At 39.7% G+C, this 17,078-nt stretch overlaps 1 protein-coding gene across 2 annotated transcripts in view; it reads left to right on the top strand.

Annotated features, from left to right (window-relative positions):
- Window positions 1–17,078, top strand: part of prkca (protein kinase C alpha) — a 141,039-nt gene that overhangs the window by 37,196 nt on the left and 86,765 nt on the right. For both annotated transcript variants that reach the window (XM_023334318.1, XM_005807880.3), the window contains exon 3: window positions 14,209–14,291. In XM_023334318.1, the coding sequence (XP_023190086.1) occupies window positions 14,209–14,291 (83 nt within the window). The remainder of the gene's footprint in view (window positions 1–14,208; window positions 14,292–17,078) is intronic.

Genomic DNA, 17,078 nt, shown 5'->3' with positions numbered 1-17,078 from the left:
GAAAACGGGCAACGGGACACGTGGGAACAAAAGTACGTTTATACGGGTATTGAAAATGAATTTTAGCGTCATTACCCGTGTTTTCTGAACCATCGCCGCACCAGAGAGGGTTTAAAAAAAATAAAGACCTGCAGCTTAGTAAAATATTAATACAGGATCACAGTCGAAATATCCAATGAATATTGCATCCAATGAATGAATATCCAATGGGTGTAATTTGATAATATTGCATAAGAGCTGCAGAGACTTACTTTAATATGTTGGATCAGAAATATTACACACATACGCTCCCAAACATAATAAAAGCCTGAATGAAACAACCTCATCAAAACCAGAGGCGGCGCGATTTCTGCCTGCCAAGAAATTTCACATCAATTCTCCTAACACTGTTTATATCTGCCTCACAGTTTTCATACCCAAAGACGGAGATGTCTAAATTACTGATGGGGGGAAAAAAACTGATCGCTTCATAATCGAGACAAGGGAAAAGAGGAAAACTTTAGTCTTTATTTGACTTCATTTGATTGCTTTCATTGTGATGTATTGTTTTAGTCAAATCTTCTGTTTGGTATTTCTTTAACAAGCTTAATCTCAGTCATGTTGGCGAAATACGGTCAAAGCTTTTTCATAAATTCAGAGGTTTTTAATGCCAGTTGTAGGCATAAATATCTTTGTCACATTCTGTTGCGTACTCCCATATAAATCTGGCTATTTGTCACTGCATGTTTATGTGGAAACTACTTATAAATATTTCATGATCGTATGTTTTGCTCATGAGCATTTTGCGCTGAACAGATGCACCGGTTCTTGCCTCTGTGGGGTGTGTTTCCCTCGTCCTGCTGAGAGATTACAGGCTCTGCGGTGGATTAGCCCCGCCTTTCTAAAATCCAATTAAGACTCTCCCTTATCAGTGACTTCAAATCTCAGTCAGGTCAAGGTTGCTGGAGAGTTCACTGAGCCAATACACCCAAAGCACATCCAATTAATCAGTAATTACATTTGTGTGTAACTTAAATGATTTCTGTGTTTTGTCTTTTTTTAAATAACTTGAGATTGTAAGTACCACACAATTAATGGAGTACTTGTTTTAAATTGTCTTTAGGTTCAATAACAGGTAAATAATAATAATAATAATAATAATAATAATAATAATAATAATTTTAGTGCTAGTTCCAATGGGAGCTAGTGTGAGTTACTTTGTCGCTGTGAAGGGATGTCTTTTTTTATTTTATATATTTTTAGATTGGCATCAACATCGGTATCGACCGATGTTTGTTGATTGTAAAAATATCAGTTTTGGCCCCATAAGTAGAGCAATTCTGATATTAATAACCGATGTTTATTTCCATCTTGTTGTCACTTGTGTCTGAGTTTTGGGAAAGAAAGAAGAAAGGTTGACTATTTGGGATTTGTTTCTGCATGTGACAGTGATGCAGCAAAGAATTGTGGGATGTTTAACTGAAGCGAAGAAACGAGGGAGAAACAGAATATAGTAGTATCAGCCATAGCAGCAATGTTAATATCGATATCGATCAAAGTGTTGATATTGACGCATTCCTTTCCCCGTGAGACAAAAAGTATCAAGTTCAGAAACTAATTTAATAATTTAATAATTTGTTTAGTTTCTGTCATACTGTTCTTAAAAAAACACACCCATTTGTAAAATTCTTCTTTAAGATACCAGTCACAAAGAAATGTGAGTTGTATCACTAAACTTCACACAGTGACTACATGTAATTATATTTCTAAATTTACTAATATTTACGTATGCTCTCATTGAACAAAGAGTGGAGAAAATAGTAAAACTATCGATCCCGACAATAGTTTTGGTCAGTTTTTTAAATATCATTCTCATCACGTTAAGAAATTTGTCACGATAAATAATAAACGATACGATAAATGCCCACCTCACCTGAGACTTACTCTAAAAACAATAAGTGTTGACAACGATCATGACAAGTTCACTTAAACATTATTTCCTTTTTTCTTTCTTCAAAATAAGAGACTCGAGTAAAAATCCAGTAGGACGAAATGGTTTAAATCCTCGGCCTTTCATGAGCGTTATAGCTTAGACTTAGTTCTCCAAATGAGACTGATTGCTCAGAGCGACTGGAAAGTCCTTTGTGAAACGGATACCGCTTTCACAATAAATATAATAATGTGGCATTTTAATGTCCCCGATGTTTACAGTCAACTCTTGGCAAGGACTTCACGCGGCTTGTGTTGAGCTGTATTTTCCACCTTTTCTCGTGTTTACAAAGCGTGAATCTCCATCACTGGCATGTTTAGTGGAAGACCTTTTAAAACCAAAGAATGCAATCGCCTCTAACTGTTTTTAAATGCGTCGCAGCTTGAGTGCTAAACCAAAATATGCATGCTTGGTGTCGTGTTGTCTGGGGAGAAAAAAAAATCCAAACTAAAGCCAGCCGTGTCTGCTCTCTGGGCTTGGAGCAGGACGCCGGGCCCGGCCCTGAAAGCCTGCTGAGGGGGAAAAGCTACAGAGTTGTTTTACGGTCCTCCTCTGGTGGGAAAAGAGCAACACGTTCTTTCATCTGCATTGGGGCAGACGAACAAAGAATCGTTTATCTATGGTTGTTCTTCGTTTTAAAAGTTTACAAGGTTTCAAAAAAGGAATTTCTTACAAAAATAAAATCAAAAAAGTCCTGAAATGGACTTTTGCCTCTCTATTTTCATACAGAGGGGACTGATGGCTGTGGGGGTGGTTGTTTTAATAAACTGCTGTTGCTTTTCTGTGCAGTTGTGTTTGGCTTTGCGACGATATTTCTAAATGACATTTTAATGGGAGCTCATTGAAAAGCAGCAGCATCACTTCGAGATATGTAGTGATCGTGTTTCATTCTTGAATTGGGCGAGTAAGGACACAACGAAAAGATAAAGTTGCATCTTAAAACAGTGCTAAAATGATGTTGAACATATAACTTTTTTTTTTGTCTGAGTTTACCGCTAGCAGGAGAAATGACTTATGGTCTTTTACCAAAGACAAGAGAAATTCTACAACCACTAAAATCTGATGCCAATCCATTTTTTTTTCACTTTGTGAAGGAAGTTGCAATCATGTCTTCTCCCGAGGCTTTTTTGTGCTGTTTTCTTCAGCGGTTCTTGGTGCAGCGCCTCCACAGGCGCGTGGGGGAACGGGTTTATCAAATGGTTTGGATTGTTTGACCCAGTGTGGTGCACCAGCTGAAAATGTAACAAATGTTGCAAATTTTGGCCCCCCAATCAAACCGAGTCTACCAGGTGTGAAAACAACCTAAGACATGACCAAGCATTCGATCTAACCTCAGACTATGAGGTGTAAAAACAGCCTAAGACGCCACTAATCACTCTGTTTGACTCGTATCTCAATAAAATCCAATGAAATTCGAGGTTGTAAAAAAAGATGAGAGTACAACAAAAGCCTAGAGCCTGAATACTTTTTCTTGGCGCTGTACTGATTGGTTTGTGTGGCTGTACATGCTGGATACTTGTTGAGAATCAGGGTGAGAGAGTTCAGTCATTTCTCCTACATTCTCCCTCTCAGGCCCAGACGGGACCGCTTGTTAAATTCTCACTTCACCGAAAGTTCCCAGAGTTCATAGCTTCCAGCTTTTTAACTCACCCAGAGCAACGAAAGACACGAACTTTTTTTTTTATGCCGGCTCAATTCTCATCAGAACGAGCTACGCGAACCCACAATTTTGTGCGCACAAAATTGATTCGCCGCCTCTGCTCCGCCAGCGAGGGGAGAATAATTCTGTTTGCACTCTTTCACGTCCCTCCTGCGTGTGTATAAACGACTGGGCTATTTTGGAACCACTGGCTCATCTGTTCTCTCGAGTGCGTCCTGAACTTTGTCAAAGTTTACTCTGAGTTGTAGCAGCGTTCAGGAGGAAATGAGAGCCACGGCCACTTCCATTAAACGCTTGCAACTAGACACTCGGTGCTCCGCGGCTGCTGTACTCATTTGCGCCGTTCAGAATCATCTTTATTTTCCGCTGATTTCCCTCTTTCCGCAGCCATTAGCAGCAATTGAATGAACCGCTTTAAATCCCCAAAGCCCCATGGCGCTTCAAAACAAATCGGTCATGTGTGAAAAGACTTTCTTTACCTGAAAGGACTCAGTCAAGCATTTATCAAGGGCCAGTTAGCAGAGAGCAGCAGCATCTGGAGAAGTAAAAAAAAAAAAAAAAATCCTCAGAGTAATTTTCTCAAGCAATCTCCCTCCCTCTCACTCACCCCCACACACCAACACACACGCGCCTGCATGTTGTGAACAGTTTAGCAGGCAAAACCAGTTTTATGAAAAGACTACAAATCCCAGTGTATGAAAGCCCATCTGTGAGCCCCTCAGTAAGAGTCACTTAATTCAATAGCCAACAAAATGGGAGCTGAGTGAAGTAATCGGTGGCATAGTTACCTCCTTTCTCCGCACAAATTAAGCAATTCCATTAGAATCATAGCTCACGTTAGCAACGGCGAATTTCATAATATTAGTAATTGAGTAATTTCTGATCCATTATAACACTGGATGTAGATATGAGGTCTAAACATGTGAAGGTTTTCCTGAAGCAAAAACATTTGTTCAGTATCCGTATGTGTAATTTTTTCATATTTAGAGCAAGATTTTAATTGTCTCAAAGGCTTTTTTTTTTTAACTTGATCTTTTTTACAGTTGGTCTTAATACTCTTCCGGTTCCATAAGGCTTTCAGCAATTATAAAAGTGTGAAAACTTTTTCTTTCACACAAAAATATGAACCAAAATAGCTTCATTTTTTCCTTTTCCCTCAGTGTGACGGGCATTGGCTGTCATCCAGGCTGCATTCATACCGCTGCTTCCGTTACTGAAAATCGGAACTAATATCCAGTTGCTTCTGTTTTAAAAAAATAAATAAATGCGGTTTTAAAAAAGCTAAAGTGTAGCAGTTTCATTCGGAGTTAAGCTGATAATAGTGCTGCTGTTATGTTCTGTGTTTTTCTGTGTGTTTATTTCGAGTTTCTGTCTCTGAGTCTCCGTTGTCCTGTCTTACCCTTTGATTGCTCCCTGTGTATTTAACCCCACCTGTGTCCCTTGTTCCTCGTCGGGTCCTTGTCTGAGTTGGCGTCTTGTCGCTGTCGTCTGTGTGCCCAGTCCGTCTCTTCCTCCGTTCAACCGGTTGCTACCGGCGTCGAGCCCTGGTGTCCGCTCGGCCGTGCTGCCCGGCATTTTGGATTGTATTGGACTGTGTTTTTTCTGGAAATTCTTCATTAAATCTTCGTTTCATCCACTTACCTGGGTCTACGGCGTCTGCCTCACCACCACACCCCACTTTTCATGACAGCTGCTCTTCTCTATTTTGACAAGTAAGCTGGCATTCTGAAAAATTCACTCAAAAACCACCTCAAACCAGCATAAAAACATTTTTGCAAAAGTGAGGACGTTTTTTTTTTAAAAATAATTTTTGTTTCAATCAACCTTTTCTAGTACACTTCAAATGTGCATAAAAAAACGTTGATGAAAACCTGGCAAATAACTCTTTTCACTCTACTTGATAACTTTACCAAATTCATACGCTGAATTTGAACATATGGTATTATAACTTGGATAAAATTCAAATATATGCATTTGAAAATATGGAAGTTTATGCTTTGTATACTTTTTAAACTATTTTTTGTGAATTAGGGCTACATAAATGCACTGAACAGACTGCATATGCACACATGTTAACTTCAGGATGTGTATATTTCTTTATTTTCTTGCTTCATTGGGAGATACTGTATGTCTTATTGTCTGAGATTCCTTTACATACCACTTGCAATTTCAGGGAAAAACCATAGATGGATTGTATCGCTCTGGTATGGATTATCGAACGGATTTTTTACGGTGTTATAAAAAATACCACAGATGGTGCAGGTCTAAACCGGCCTTTCAAAATGCATGGGAACCGGGTTCTACCTCCACCTGAAATGATGATAATGAAAAGACGCCTAAAGCATAGCAGTGGTGTTCAGCTGCTCTTCCAGTGGTCGATGCCGAGTCAAAGAGAGTCTGTGGTGAAAACCTGCCGTGAATTTAAGACAGACTGCTGAGGGACGAGAAGAACCACGCCCTCCTACTTAAACCTCGACCTGCTGAACTGGATCAGCTGCTGGGACGCTGAGCAGCAGGTTCAATACATTTACCCAGCATATTGTAAGAGACGGGTTTTAATTGAAAACAAAAAAATCCTACCAAGTATATTTTGTCAAGTTTACAATGAAAATGTCTTACGTTTGTCTCGTTTCAAGTGTACTAACTTATAAGTACATTTTCAGAAAGATATAAACACTTATTTTAAGTCAATAATTCCCTAATATTGACAAAAATACTTGTTCTATTGACAGATTTTTTTCACTTGTAACATGGGAAACATGTCTTGTTATAAGTTAAATAATCTGCCAATGGTACCAACACTTTTTCATCAATATCAGGGAATCATTGACTTAAAACAAACGCCTATATCTTGCTGAAAAAGTTACTTGCAAGTTAGTTTCGTCTCATTTCACGCGTTCTAAGATGTTTTCACTATAAACTGGACAAAAAAAAAATACTTGGTAAGGTTTTGTGTGTTTGCAGGGGAGATGAGCAGCTTTTGATGTATTTCGACATCCTGAATCATTCTAGCTGCGTTTGAGCTGCGGAGTTGCAAAATGTTTGCGTCAGAGCCAGTTCACCCCTGGTTTCCTCCCGAGCCGCGACACCAGTGACGTAAATAACTAAGTGGAAGTGAACGGTAGCCGTGATGATAATCAGTCTTAAGATCTGGAACTGCAACAAATCAGTCGTGTTTTAGATATTTCCGTCTGATTTGTTTCTGTGAATATTTACCGACAATAATCTGCTGGAATCACCTTTCAATAGGTGCAGTTTTAAAACCTGAACCAGTGTGAACTCAGTTTTAAGCCGACTGAGTTCACACTGGTTTAGAATAGAAAGGTGCAGCTGCTTTAAATCACATTTCCATATGTATAAGCAAACAATTTAGATGATTACTTTCTTGTAATTTCCTGTCTGTGTGCTTGAGCAGAAGAAGAAAAAAAAAGGAGATTTGAACTTTTGAACTGGAAGAAATTAATTTTCTCAAGTGGATTGTAAAGTGAACTGCCTTTATTTCATCTTATATGAGATAAAATGATTGTAATAGGTAATGATTCGAGCAGCACTTGGATGCCATTTTTGTTAATGTTGTATTTCTGACACCTGATTTCTTACAGATACGAAAAATGTCTAAATTATGACATTTTTCATGGCTCATATGCTCCAGATGTATTGCTGCTACTTTTGTCATAGCTTATAATATTAATATTTTTAAAAATTAAAAAAAGTTGCCTCTGAAGATCTCAACATGTCATTTTTTTTAAAGTGTGTCTCGTATTAGTTGCACTTTAAAAAGTGAAACTTGGCTATTTGTGTTTATTTATTTTTATTTTTTTCATTTTCCCAATTTAGAAATTAAGTAGCAATCAATTTTCATAATAATCTCAGCATAATTCAGGTAAAATTAGCTACATTACTGTGTAATGTACAAACTTGCAGAGGTTGAAGGCGTCCCCCAACAGAAGAAAATAACACATAGAAAGAAACAAATGGTTAGGGCGAGGATCTGAAAAGGATCTCAGATTTTCAAACTTTAGCATCATTAGCATCTATGGCTAACCAAATACAACAGGTTGTTGAGCTTTAAGCTCTAACCTTCACGTCCATAACCTATAATAAATGTTAAGACTTACTTTACTAGATGAAGTATTGTGCTAACAGGAACTGGGCAGCACTTTGGTTGCAACTGCGTTTACATTTTAACCTCCTTTGGAAATAAAAGTTTCAGTATTCAAAAATTTGTGAAGTGAGAAATCCCCTCAAAATTAAAAAAAGACTTTAGTCTTTGCCTTCTCATGTTGAGTCTTCATAGTTTCTAAGATTGATTCTGCTATTGACCTTGCAAATGTTTTCTAATGGATATTAATAAATATTGGTAGAATTTAAGCACCAAGAGTCATCTCTAAATTTGAATAAACAGAAGATGGGCATCAATTCTTACTCATGTGTTGGACAGAGACTCGTAAATAAGAAGATTGCTACCTGCAGCTCTGACATTAACAATTTAAGGCCTTTTTTTGTCTTTAAATCAGAGAAGTGGGTTTGCCGCGTCCCATCGGCCTCCAGTTCGGGATGAGTTATGGAAGTTCTCTGCTCCTGAAATGTATTGCCTGTCTCGCTTATTGGCTGGCGGTGGTGTGAGTTATGTTTTCCTGGTTTCATGCTGGCTGTGGATTGGGCTGACTGATTGCTCCTCTGAGGCAAAGCGAGTCCAACGGGTCGGGGTTGGTGATGATGCGAAATGTCTGTGTTGGGGGGGTTGTATTGATTTGCCATTATTAAAGTATATGTCAATACAAATAGGTTTCCAGCCTGACTCCTGGCTCTCTAAAGCAGTTCTCGAACTGATTTGGAAATTTCTCTGTTTTATTTCGGTATTTTTTTAAAGTTTCGTTCCAGTTTTCCAAGCACTGCTAGTTATGCTGCCTGCTACCTAAAAACAAATCCAACCCGACCCAGCCCAAGCCGGTACGCATTGTGCCCGACTAATTAGCATCAACTCTAAGCCCGAACCTGACATAAACCTGACGATATATTATTTTAATTAAGCTTTCGCTGATTGGACCATAATTTGAGTTAGCTTGTGTTTAACGTGTTCCAGCTCCATCTTGTTGCTTGTTGTAACCGCAGGGTGAGTCAAGTGCAATTCATCTGGGATGTGTGACTGATAGGAGCGGAGCAGGGCATATTTATTGTGCAGTGTGCTGATATTGTTACAGTCTAAAGAACGTCTGCCCCTTGCTTTCTTTCTTTCTTTCTTTCTTTTCTCAATATGTTATGTTGTCAACTCCTTAAACTGTACGTAGATTAAAGCAGCTAATTTCGGTTCGGGTCGGTTTCAAGCCGTAAATCTAGACTCTGCTGTAGTTACTATGAGCAGTCAGCTATTAGTGGATTATTTCAGTAGTTATATGGTTGTGTTGTTCACTGAATGGCTCACTAAAACACGTTCAGTGATGTTGTCACCTGAGTTGGTCTTGAGGGAGTTCCCATATTTGCCTAGCGATTAGTTTTAATGTTTTATTGTGATAATAGGGCAGTTTATTGTGGTTGACGGGTCTCATGAGGCGGCGTATAACCAGCAGCACCTCCGGATATTCTTAACCGGCTCTAACTACTTTCCAAAAAATCTATTTTTGCCTTATTGAAAACTATAAACCCTTAACTTATTTAAAAATGTTTGTTGGAAAAGCAGAATGTTCTGCTTTTCCCTCATCACTATCACACTTTTATCTTTGTGCTCCAAAGTGAGAATCACACGTGAAGATACCATCTGCTCACCGTCTCTGCCTCCAATGAAGGACTCATTAAGTCTTGATATGGATTTCCACTGGTCTGGGTCCATTTGTGGTGTTTCTGGCCCAAGCAGCATTCTTGTTGCTACTCATTTCAATTCTCCTTTGTTTTATACCCCCTCCTTTTAAAAATAATTAGACCACAGTCATTTCTTGTGAAAAGCTAGACAGAAACACTGAAGCCACTTACATTATGAGCCATAGTTTCATTGGAGCTGAAGTGGTTAAAGCGATGAAGTCATCCTCTGCTGCAGGAGTAACCCTTGACCTTCCGCTTTTGTGGCATTCCTCATATGAGGCAATTTATGGTGCGCTTTACGACGATACAGATAAAGAGAGGTGAAACATTTTTCCTGGAATTTTTTTACATGGCAAAGGAAAATCCATGCGGCACATTTTTGCCTTATTTTGCTTCAAAATGAATTAAGGATTGCTGAAAAGGACGTTATTTTTAATTTCCCATCCCTGCCTGCTCAAATCCATTAGTTAATATTTGACCAGACATGCCTGTTAATGTGAAGTGTGGGGTGTAAAGCTTCTTTCCAAGGGAATTGGTGGCTACTGAAATTCAAAGAACAGGGTAAATATTGACAGGATCTTTGCCGCCCACATTTCAAACATCTACAATGACAGCACACCGTGCGATGAGGCGTGACAATGACTATGTAAAACGCTTGGAATGCGTTTCATTTTGGGGGGTTTTAACCACGTCACATCCAACAGATAACGTATATTAAAAAACATAGATCAAAGCCGCTGTATGATATCGGGATGTTGCTGTTAAGTGCCAAACAAAGCATGTTGTTGTGAATTATTCATGAGAAAAATGTAATATGTGGTCCGAACGCAGTGGAGATTATCACACTGAGAAGAAATGTTGATTTCATGAGGTTGGAGTTATGATTAATAATCTGCCAGCAACATCAGATTTATCTGGCATATTTTTAATAATAGTGGATGCAGATTTGTCACAGGACAGACCGCAGATAGGTTTAACTTTGATACCAAATTACAGCACATTTGTATGCTTCCTCTTTTTTTTTCTACAATATATATTTATGCAGCACCCTGTGATGGACTGGTGACTATGACAACACCACCACAGCAGTAATGAAATAGTTTGTCTCATTTGACTGTAAAAGGTTCGGACATTTTGCCTGCCCATTTGGGCAGCAGCAGCAAATTTCGTTTGAGCTTGAAGTTGTTTCGATTACAGGTCTTTTTATGCAGTTTGCTCCTTCCTCAGTGCATGATGATGTATATCTCTAATGAAAACAGTGACGGTTGAGTTTCAGTGTTTTTTGGGGGTTTTTTAAGGTTATTGCCTGTATGAGACTTTCTAGGTCAAGAGTTATGCCTAAACATGCTATCAATTTTCATTTTGTACGAAGACACAAACCTTGGCAAAGAAGTGACATTTACAAATAAATAGAGATTAAATGCAGATCTTAGAAATTAGAGTTGTTTAGAACTGACCTCAAGAAACGTAGGCAACTTAAGCGACCTTGTTTGTTTTTTTGTTATTTTGGATATTAAAATGTCTTCCAGTTCCAGCGTTAAATGTTCATTAGAATTTAAAGTTTATTCACCTTTGAGGATGTGTTCTTGTATTGTTATGCCATTACAATTACGTTGCTTTAAGAAGGTCTCAAAACGTGTGCAGTAGAGAACATCAACAATGTTTTTTATGTAATTTATAGACCAATCTCTTGCTTTTATACATCTTGCAAGTTGCATAATCTGGAAAAAGAACAGTTCAGAAAAATCAGCGAAAGCCCAGAAGTGTTTGATGTTGAAGCCGAGCAGAGTTAAATTTCTGAACTTATCTCTGAACCAATCTTGGTATTTTTAGAGGGAATGAAATGAAGCGACCAACCAAGGCCGGTGCATCTCGTCGCTGACGTAAATGAAGTCACTAAAAGACGTTTGTAGAGACTAGAAACGAAGACCATTGAAAACAGCAGAGCTCGACGCTTTTATCTCACGAGGTGAGCTCTGGCCTTGAGAACATTAGCTTGTCAAAGAAAAAAAAAAAAAAACAGAGTTCTCTTTCAAAAAGGTCCTTAAGCAGAACTAACAGTTAATTAGACACATTTTCTCTCAGATGGGAAAAATAGTTTTTATTATTCTCTCTCTCTCTGTTTATGATCCCCACTCAGCCCTCCGCTCCCTGTCTCGTCTTGGTGTGAGGCAGTTCGGTAACAGGCGCCTTCCTCCACATTCACTCAGCTGCTTCCATTGGCTGTGTGCTTTGGTGTACTCGGCGACCTAGCACTTAGACATACAGAACCATTCTAGTGCTCTGACAGCGTGTAGGCACAAGGATTCGAGTGTGAGGCCCCGGATGTGCATTCAGTAGATTCATGATAGCCAACTGTGCCTGTCTGTGTGTACTTAGAAATGTTGGACGGTGGAGAAGGGCGACGATATTAAAGAGAAATTCCAGTCAGCTTTCGGGGTGCGTTGCAGTAAGTGTGGCGTTTTGGTTTTGTTACGTCCCATTGGATGTTGTTGGGTATTCAGTGATCACTCCACATTTGTTTAGTTGGTCCTCCTCTGTTAAGTAGGAAAACTCTTTTTCCCAAGAACCCCCTGTTGCCATTGGAGTACCACAAGGTTTTGTCTTTGGGTCAGTTTTATTGACATTGTACATGATTCTCTTGAGCCTGCTTCTGCAAATGCATCAGTTCATTTCACCTCTATGCAGACGACACACAAATCAAGTCAGTCATGATGGTTTTGGTGGCAAGAACTGGGCCCCACAACCATCAAATTACCCACCACCCCAAACGTAAAGTGGTTTGGCAGCAGACACAACTTCTGACTTTGAGTTTAAGGCGCTCCAGCAAAGTATAAAATATTTGGTGCGCCACAGGCAGAGAAAGGACAATATTCAGCTTCAGTCTGTTCCTCTGCTCTGGGTCAGGCAGCCACTCCATTACTTTGATATAAAGAAACGGCATTCCTGGAGTCACCTAAGGACTATTTGTTGAAAATCAGACACCTGATGCGCCGTAAGGCGCAGGTACAATCCAGCAGATGGACCTCTCTCATTTGTGTCCTCGGCTCTAATGGCACCAACAGACACAGCAGTTCCGGTCAGACATACAGTACAGACCAAACGTTTGGACACACCTTTTAATTCAATGAGTTTCCTTTATTTTCATGACTATTGACATTGTAGATTCACACTGAAGGCATCAAAACTATGAATAACACATGTGGAAATATGCACTAAACAAAAAAGTGTAAAACAACTGAAAATACCCCTTATATTCTAGTTTCTTCAAAGTAGCAACCTTTTGCTGTGATTACTGCTTTGTACACACTCTGCATTTTCTTGATGAGCTTCAAGAGGTCGTCACCTGAAATGGTTTTCACTTCATAGGTGTGCCCTGTCAGGTTAATAAGTGGGATTTCTTGCCTTATAAATAGTCATGAAAGTAAAGAAAACCCATTGAATTAGAAAGATGTGTCCAAACCTTTGGTCTGTACTGTATGTTGTGCGTCTTTGCCAGTGGAACAGGGCTAATGGGTAACTTTGGGAAGCTTGTAAACTTTAATTGTTCTCTACTGTTTTCCGAGTGAGCATTCCCACCAGACGTCTTCTCACCGCTCCACACTGGATTTGTGGGCGGAGGTGAGCGGCTGCGAATGAAATTAAGACACTGCTGTTGAGCCTCAACTGCTAACAGAATGACACGTGACATTTGGAGCTCAAATTTAAACATCACACAAGCAGAAGACTAAAGTTTTAACAATTTGGACCTCGGCGTGTATGGAAAGCCAGAAGTGTCGCAATTTAATCATTTTTTTAAAAAATCCCCAAATTTATGTTTATACCTGTGAACGTTTCAGTCAAGATGGAGACACATGTCAAATAACTTGGCTTCACCTCAAATAAATAAAAATATACCTATTTTTATTTATTTTTATTTATAAATACAATTATTATTATTATTTTTTTACCTCATCCTCTTGTTCTGAATATCCATTATGAATGCATTTTGTCTTCTCCACAATCAGCTGAATTTCTAACGCAGGTTATCCAAGGGTTTTCTTTAGTGAGACAAAGGAATACTTTAAATGTCAACTTAACATCTTTTAATACAAAACCCCGGTGGACCGCCTCAGTGCCCCGACCACCTGGCTTAGCAAGTTTTCTGGGGGAAACCCTGAAGCTGCAGATTGTAAGTGTCCTGCTTTTGGCATCAGTCGGTCTGCTTGGTCAGCTCTACAGCTGCTCCAGAGTTTTTCCATCACACTCTTTCTTGGTAGCCAGAAAAAACGCTGGTTTCATTCCTCTGTTAGCATCACCTCTCTGGTATCCTTATAAAAGTTTTCTGTTTGTTTCTAAAGTTTTCTTGAGATAGCATACATTTCCAGATTGTCTTTGTTCTACTTCTAGATCTTTTGGATGTTCCTACTTCTAGATTGGTCAGTATGGAAGATTGTACCTTCGCTGTAGTGACCTTAAAACATTCAGCTCTCAACACTTTTCGTCTGTAGTGTTCATACCTGTTTTTTAAGTGGGGCTAGGACTTTAATGTTTGAGTTTGGACTTTAATTTTTGAGCAAATTGGAGGCATTGTCAAAAGCCCACTGGACATTTTGACAAGATGAGAAGTGGCCATTTTTTAGGTCCTTACTCTGTTTTGCAAAACGCTTTGGTGTATCTTAATGTATCATTCATAAAACACTAGAAGTTAGGGCCTTTTACATCTTTTTGTCATGTCTTTCTCCAATGTTTGCTGCTCTGAATCTCTTTCCTGACTTCGTCTTGTTTTCTTGCCCTGCAGTTTGCTGTTTTGTGGTCCACAAGAGGTGCCATGAATTGGTCACGTTCTCCTGCCCGGGGGCAGATAAGGGGCCCGACACAGACGTAAGTACCTGAGTACCAGCTGTTCCCTCCTATTTTTTTTTTGCTGCTGTTTATGTCATTAGACTTCAGCACATATGAAATGGTGCCAGAATGCATTTTTAACATTCAGCCCTCTGTTGCTCTTTACCAGCCACTCTTGTTCATCCTCGTATAAAAATGTCGCAGTCTGTTGAGGTACGAAGGAAAGATGAATCTTACTTAACTAATTGGCATTATTTCCCTCGCAATTAGAGCTGCAAAGTGTCTAGAAGGTTTGAGGATAATTTAATCACAAACAAATTTGTGGAAATGGAAATTGGGGTAGTTTGTCATTTTGGGCTCTCTCAGGAGAGAAGCCTTTTTCCTTGTTCACGCCTTTCCGAAGAAAGAGTTCTAGGGTAAGACTAACAAAAGTCACGGCGCAATCAGAAGAGCTGCGGGTGGCTAATAAGGTTCATTCAGTGTCAGTGTTCCTGTCCCGTCATGGAAGGCACCGCCTGTAACAAGCGGTGCTGAAATATCTCATCGAGCCACTTTACAAAAACCAGAAAAGCCAAACTTTCAACTATTCTGTTGATGCCTTTTGTGGTCAGTGCCACTATAGACCCTGAAGACATTTTTGATCTGAACATTTTGTGCCTTCTTTCCACGTCTTTGGCATCTTGTCTAAAAGTGGAGATGCTTTGCTATTAATATAAATGTGCTTTTACACTTCCGGTCACTCATGCGCTCCCTTCCTGGTGAGCAGATTGGAGGCATTGTCAAATGCCCACTGGACATTTTGACATTTAGTGAAGGAAGCTGAATTCAGACCTTGACTGCTCTTCATCCCAGTGAAACCAGGTTCATGGTTTTCGGGGGACATTGTTCAGTAACTTGTCCGATCCCGAACCGCAGTCCATCTTGTGACTTCATGTGACGTCAACAGATTTTTAGAAAAGAGCTCCTTAGGGAAAAAAGGAGTTATAACCCCAGTGGTCCTGTACTCTAAGTTGTGCATAGATGTGCATCTTGCAAACCAGTTCCCCTTATTACTTAATAAAACACAATTGCACTGGAATGCCTAACTAACAAAATGTACACATTTACTGATCTGAAAACCAGTTTTGCTCTATAATTATATCATTTTCACCAAAAGGGATGCTGCCGTCTTTAAGTATTAATGACACTTCTCATAAATTCTGAAAAGTTTCAATGGGTGACTAGTACAAAGAAAATTTTTTACAGCCACGACAATAAGTTAAGATGGGTTAGGATAGATAGCTATATGCTATCAGTCGTTTGCTTGTCAGCTCTTTACGTGTGAAACTCCATGGACATTCCTGGTGCCAGGCTCTGGGCACTCGGAGCCTGGCCTCTGTAACTGGAGATATGTCAGTGTGTCAGTCGGGATCGTCAACCCAGACTCTCTAAATAGAGCGCCCCACAGATTGCATGGAGTCTCCAGAAGCATAAGGTAGCTTGAGCAAGGTGCTCCGTGACCCACTAAGAAACCAGGTTCAAGTTGTTCAATAACTTGTCTGGCCCTAATGCCCATTTTCAGACAAACTCAATTCTGTTTTAGTCCGTTTTCTTTCACAACTGCTACAAATCAAATCTGTCCCCTTTTAAAAGTACAACCCTTTCACTACTAAACTGTCTGATTGTTGTTTTTATGTTTTGTTTTGTTGTTTTTTGGGGGTTTTTGCGCAGTTCCAGCTGAGTCGCCTTTGCCAAAGGCAGCCACACACATATTACCAGGCTTAAAGCAGAGCAGAAAACCAATAACTCCTTCAGCCAGATAATATCTTCTGAATCTGCTGTATCTCAGCTATGTGCATCTTATGACTCATTTTTGTGTTTTATAACTCCCTCTAGTATAAGAAATGGAGTGTGTCGAGCGGTCGCAGGTCTCTTCAGCAGAAGCTAACTCTGGCTTGACGAGGCAGAAATGCATTTTTCCTCACAGCCATAGCTGCTGGGACAACAGGCATCCTGTCTTTGAGCTGATGAACCAAACCCATCAGTTTAATTGGGTTCAAACCAACATCGGTTGATCTGCTGATTTGCTTATCTACAATACCACTTCTGCTGTTACATACCTAGAGGTTGGTGGGTAGTGGTAGCCTTGCTGGTTGGAGATTATCACAGTTTGGCTAAATGTTTTGTTTGGCTGCTAGGTATAACGTTAGCCTGCAGCTCATGTAAGTTTAGTGCTTTACGGAAGAGCGCCATCAATAATTCAAGAGCTCTTGGTTTCATCGCAGGGGCACGGCAGATGAACCTGAGAGGTACGATGTGCCTGCGTTTGTGTGGGTGTGTGGCTATTGCATCATTAATGTCCACTTAACCAGTACAGCACATTTGACCCGAGGAAATCTGCTAGTCTGTTTGCACTGATTTCCTTTCTTCTTGCGCACACACGCGCGCACACGCACACCCCTACACACGAGTATACACCCGTATGCTCAAACAATCACCTCTTAGCCCCTCGGGCCTGTTCAGTGCACAGATAGTTGTGACAGAGTAATACAGTTAAGCAGCAGCACATTTCCTTGGAAACGGACAGAGCTGACCCGAGGGTGACACATCATCCAAAACAAACCTATAACAAATGGACAGAAAATGGAGGCTGAACAGTAGAGACACCTTCATGGTTTTTCTGTTTGTCAAAATTTATTTAAGTTACATTCTGCATTGTTTTGTTTTATTGTATTCTATTAATCGCGTACCTCAAAAGTTGGTTTGTGTCGTGCAACCCTTTGGCTTTCAATTTGACGCTACAAAACGGCAGCGGTTAGAGCTCTGTAATATTCATTCAAGAAGCTG

This window comes from Xiphophorus maculatus, chromosome 5, assembly GCF_002775205.1.
Source record: "Xiphophorus maculatus strain JP 163 A chromosome 5, X_maculatus-5.0-male, whole genome shotgun sequence".
In the NCBI taxonomy this organism is placed as follows: domain Eukaryota; kingdom Metazoa; phylum Chordata; class Actinopteri; order Cyprinodontiformes; family Poeciliidae; genus Xiphophorus; species Xiphophorus maculatus.
The sequence above is the reverse complement of the archived record's forward strand: the minus strand, read 5'-3'. Positions and strand labels throughout refer to the sequence as shown.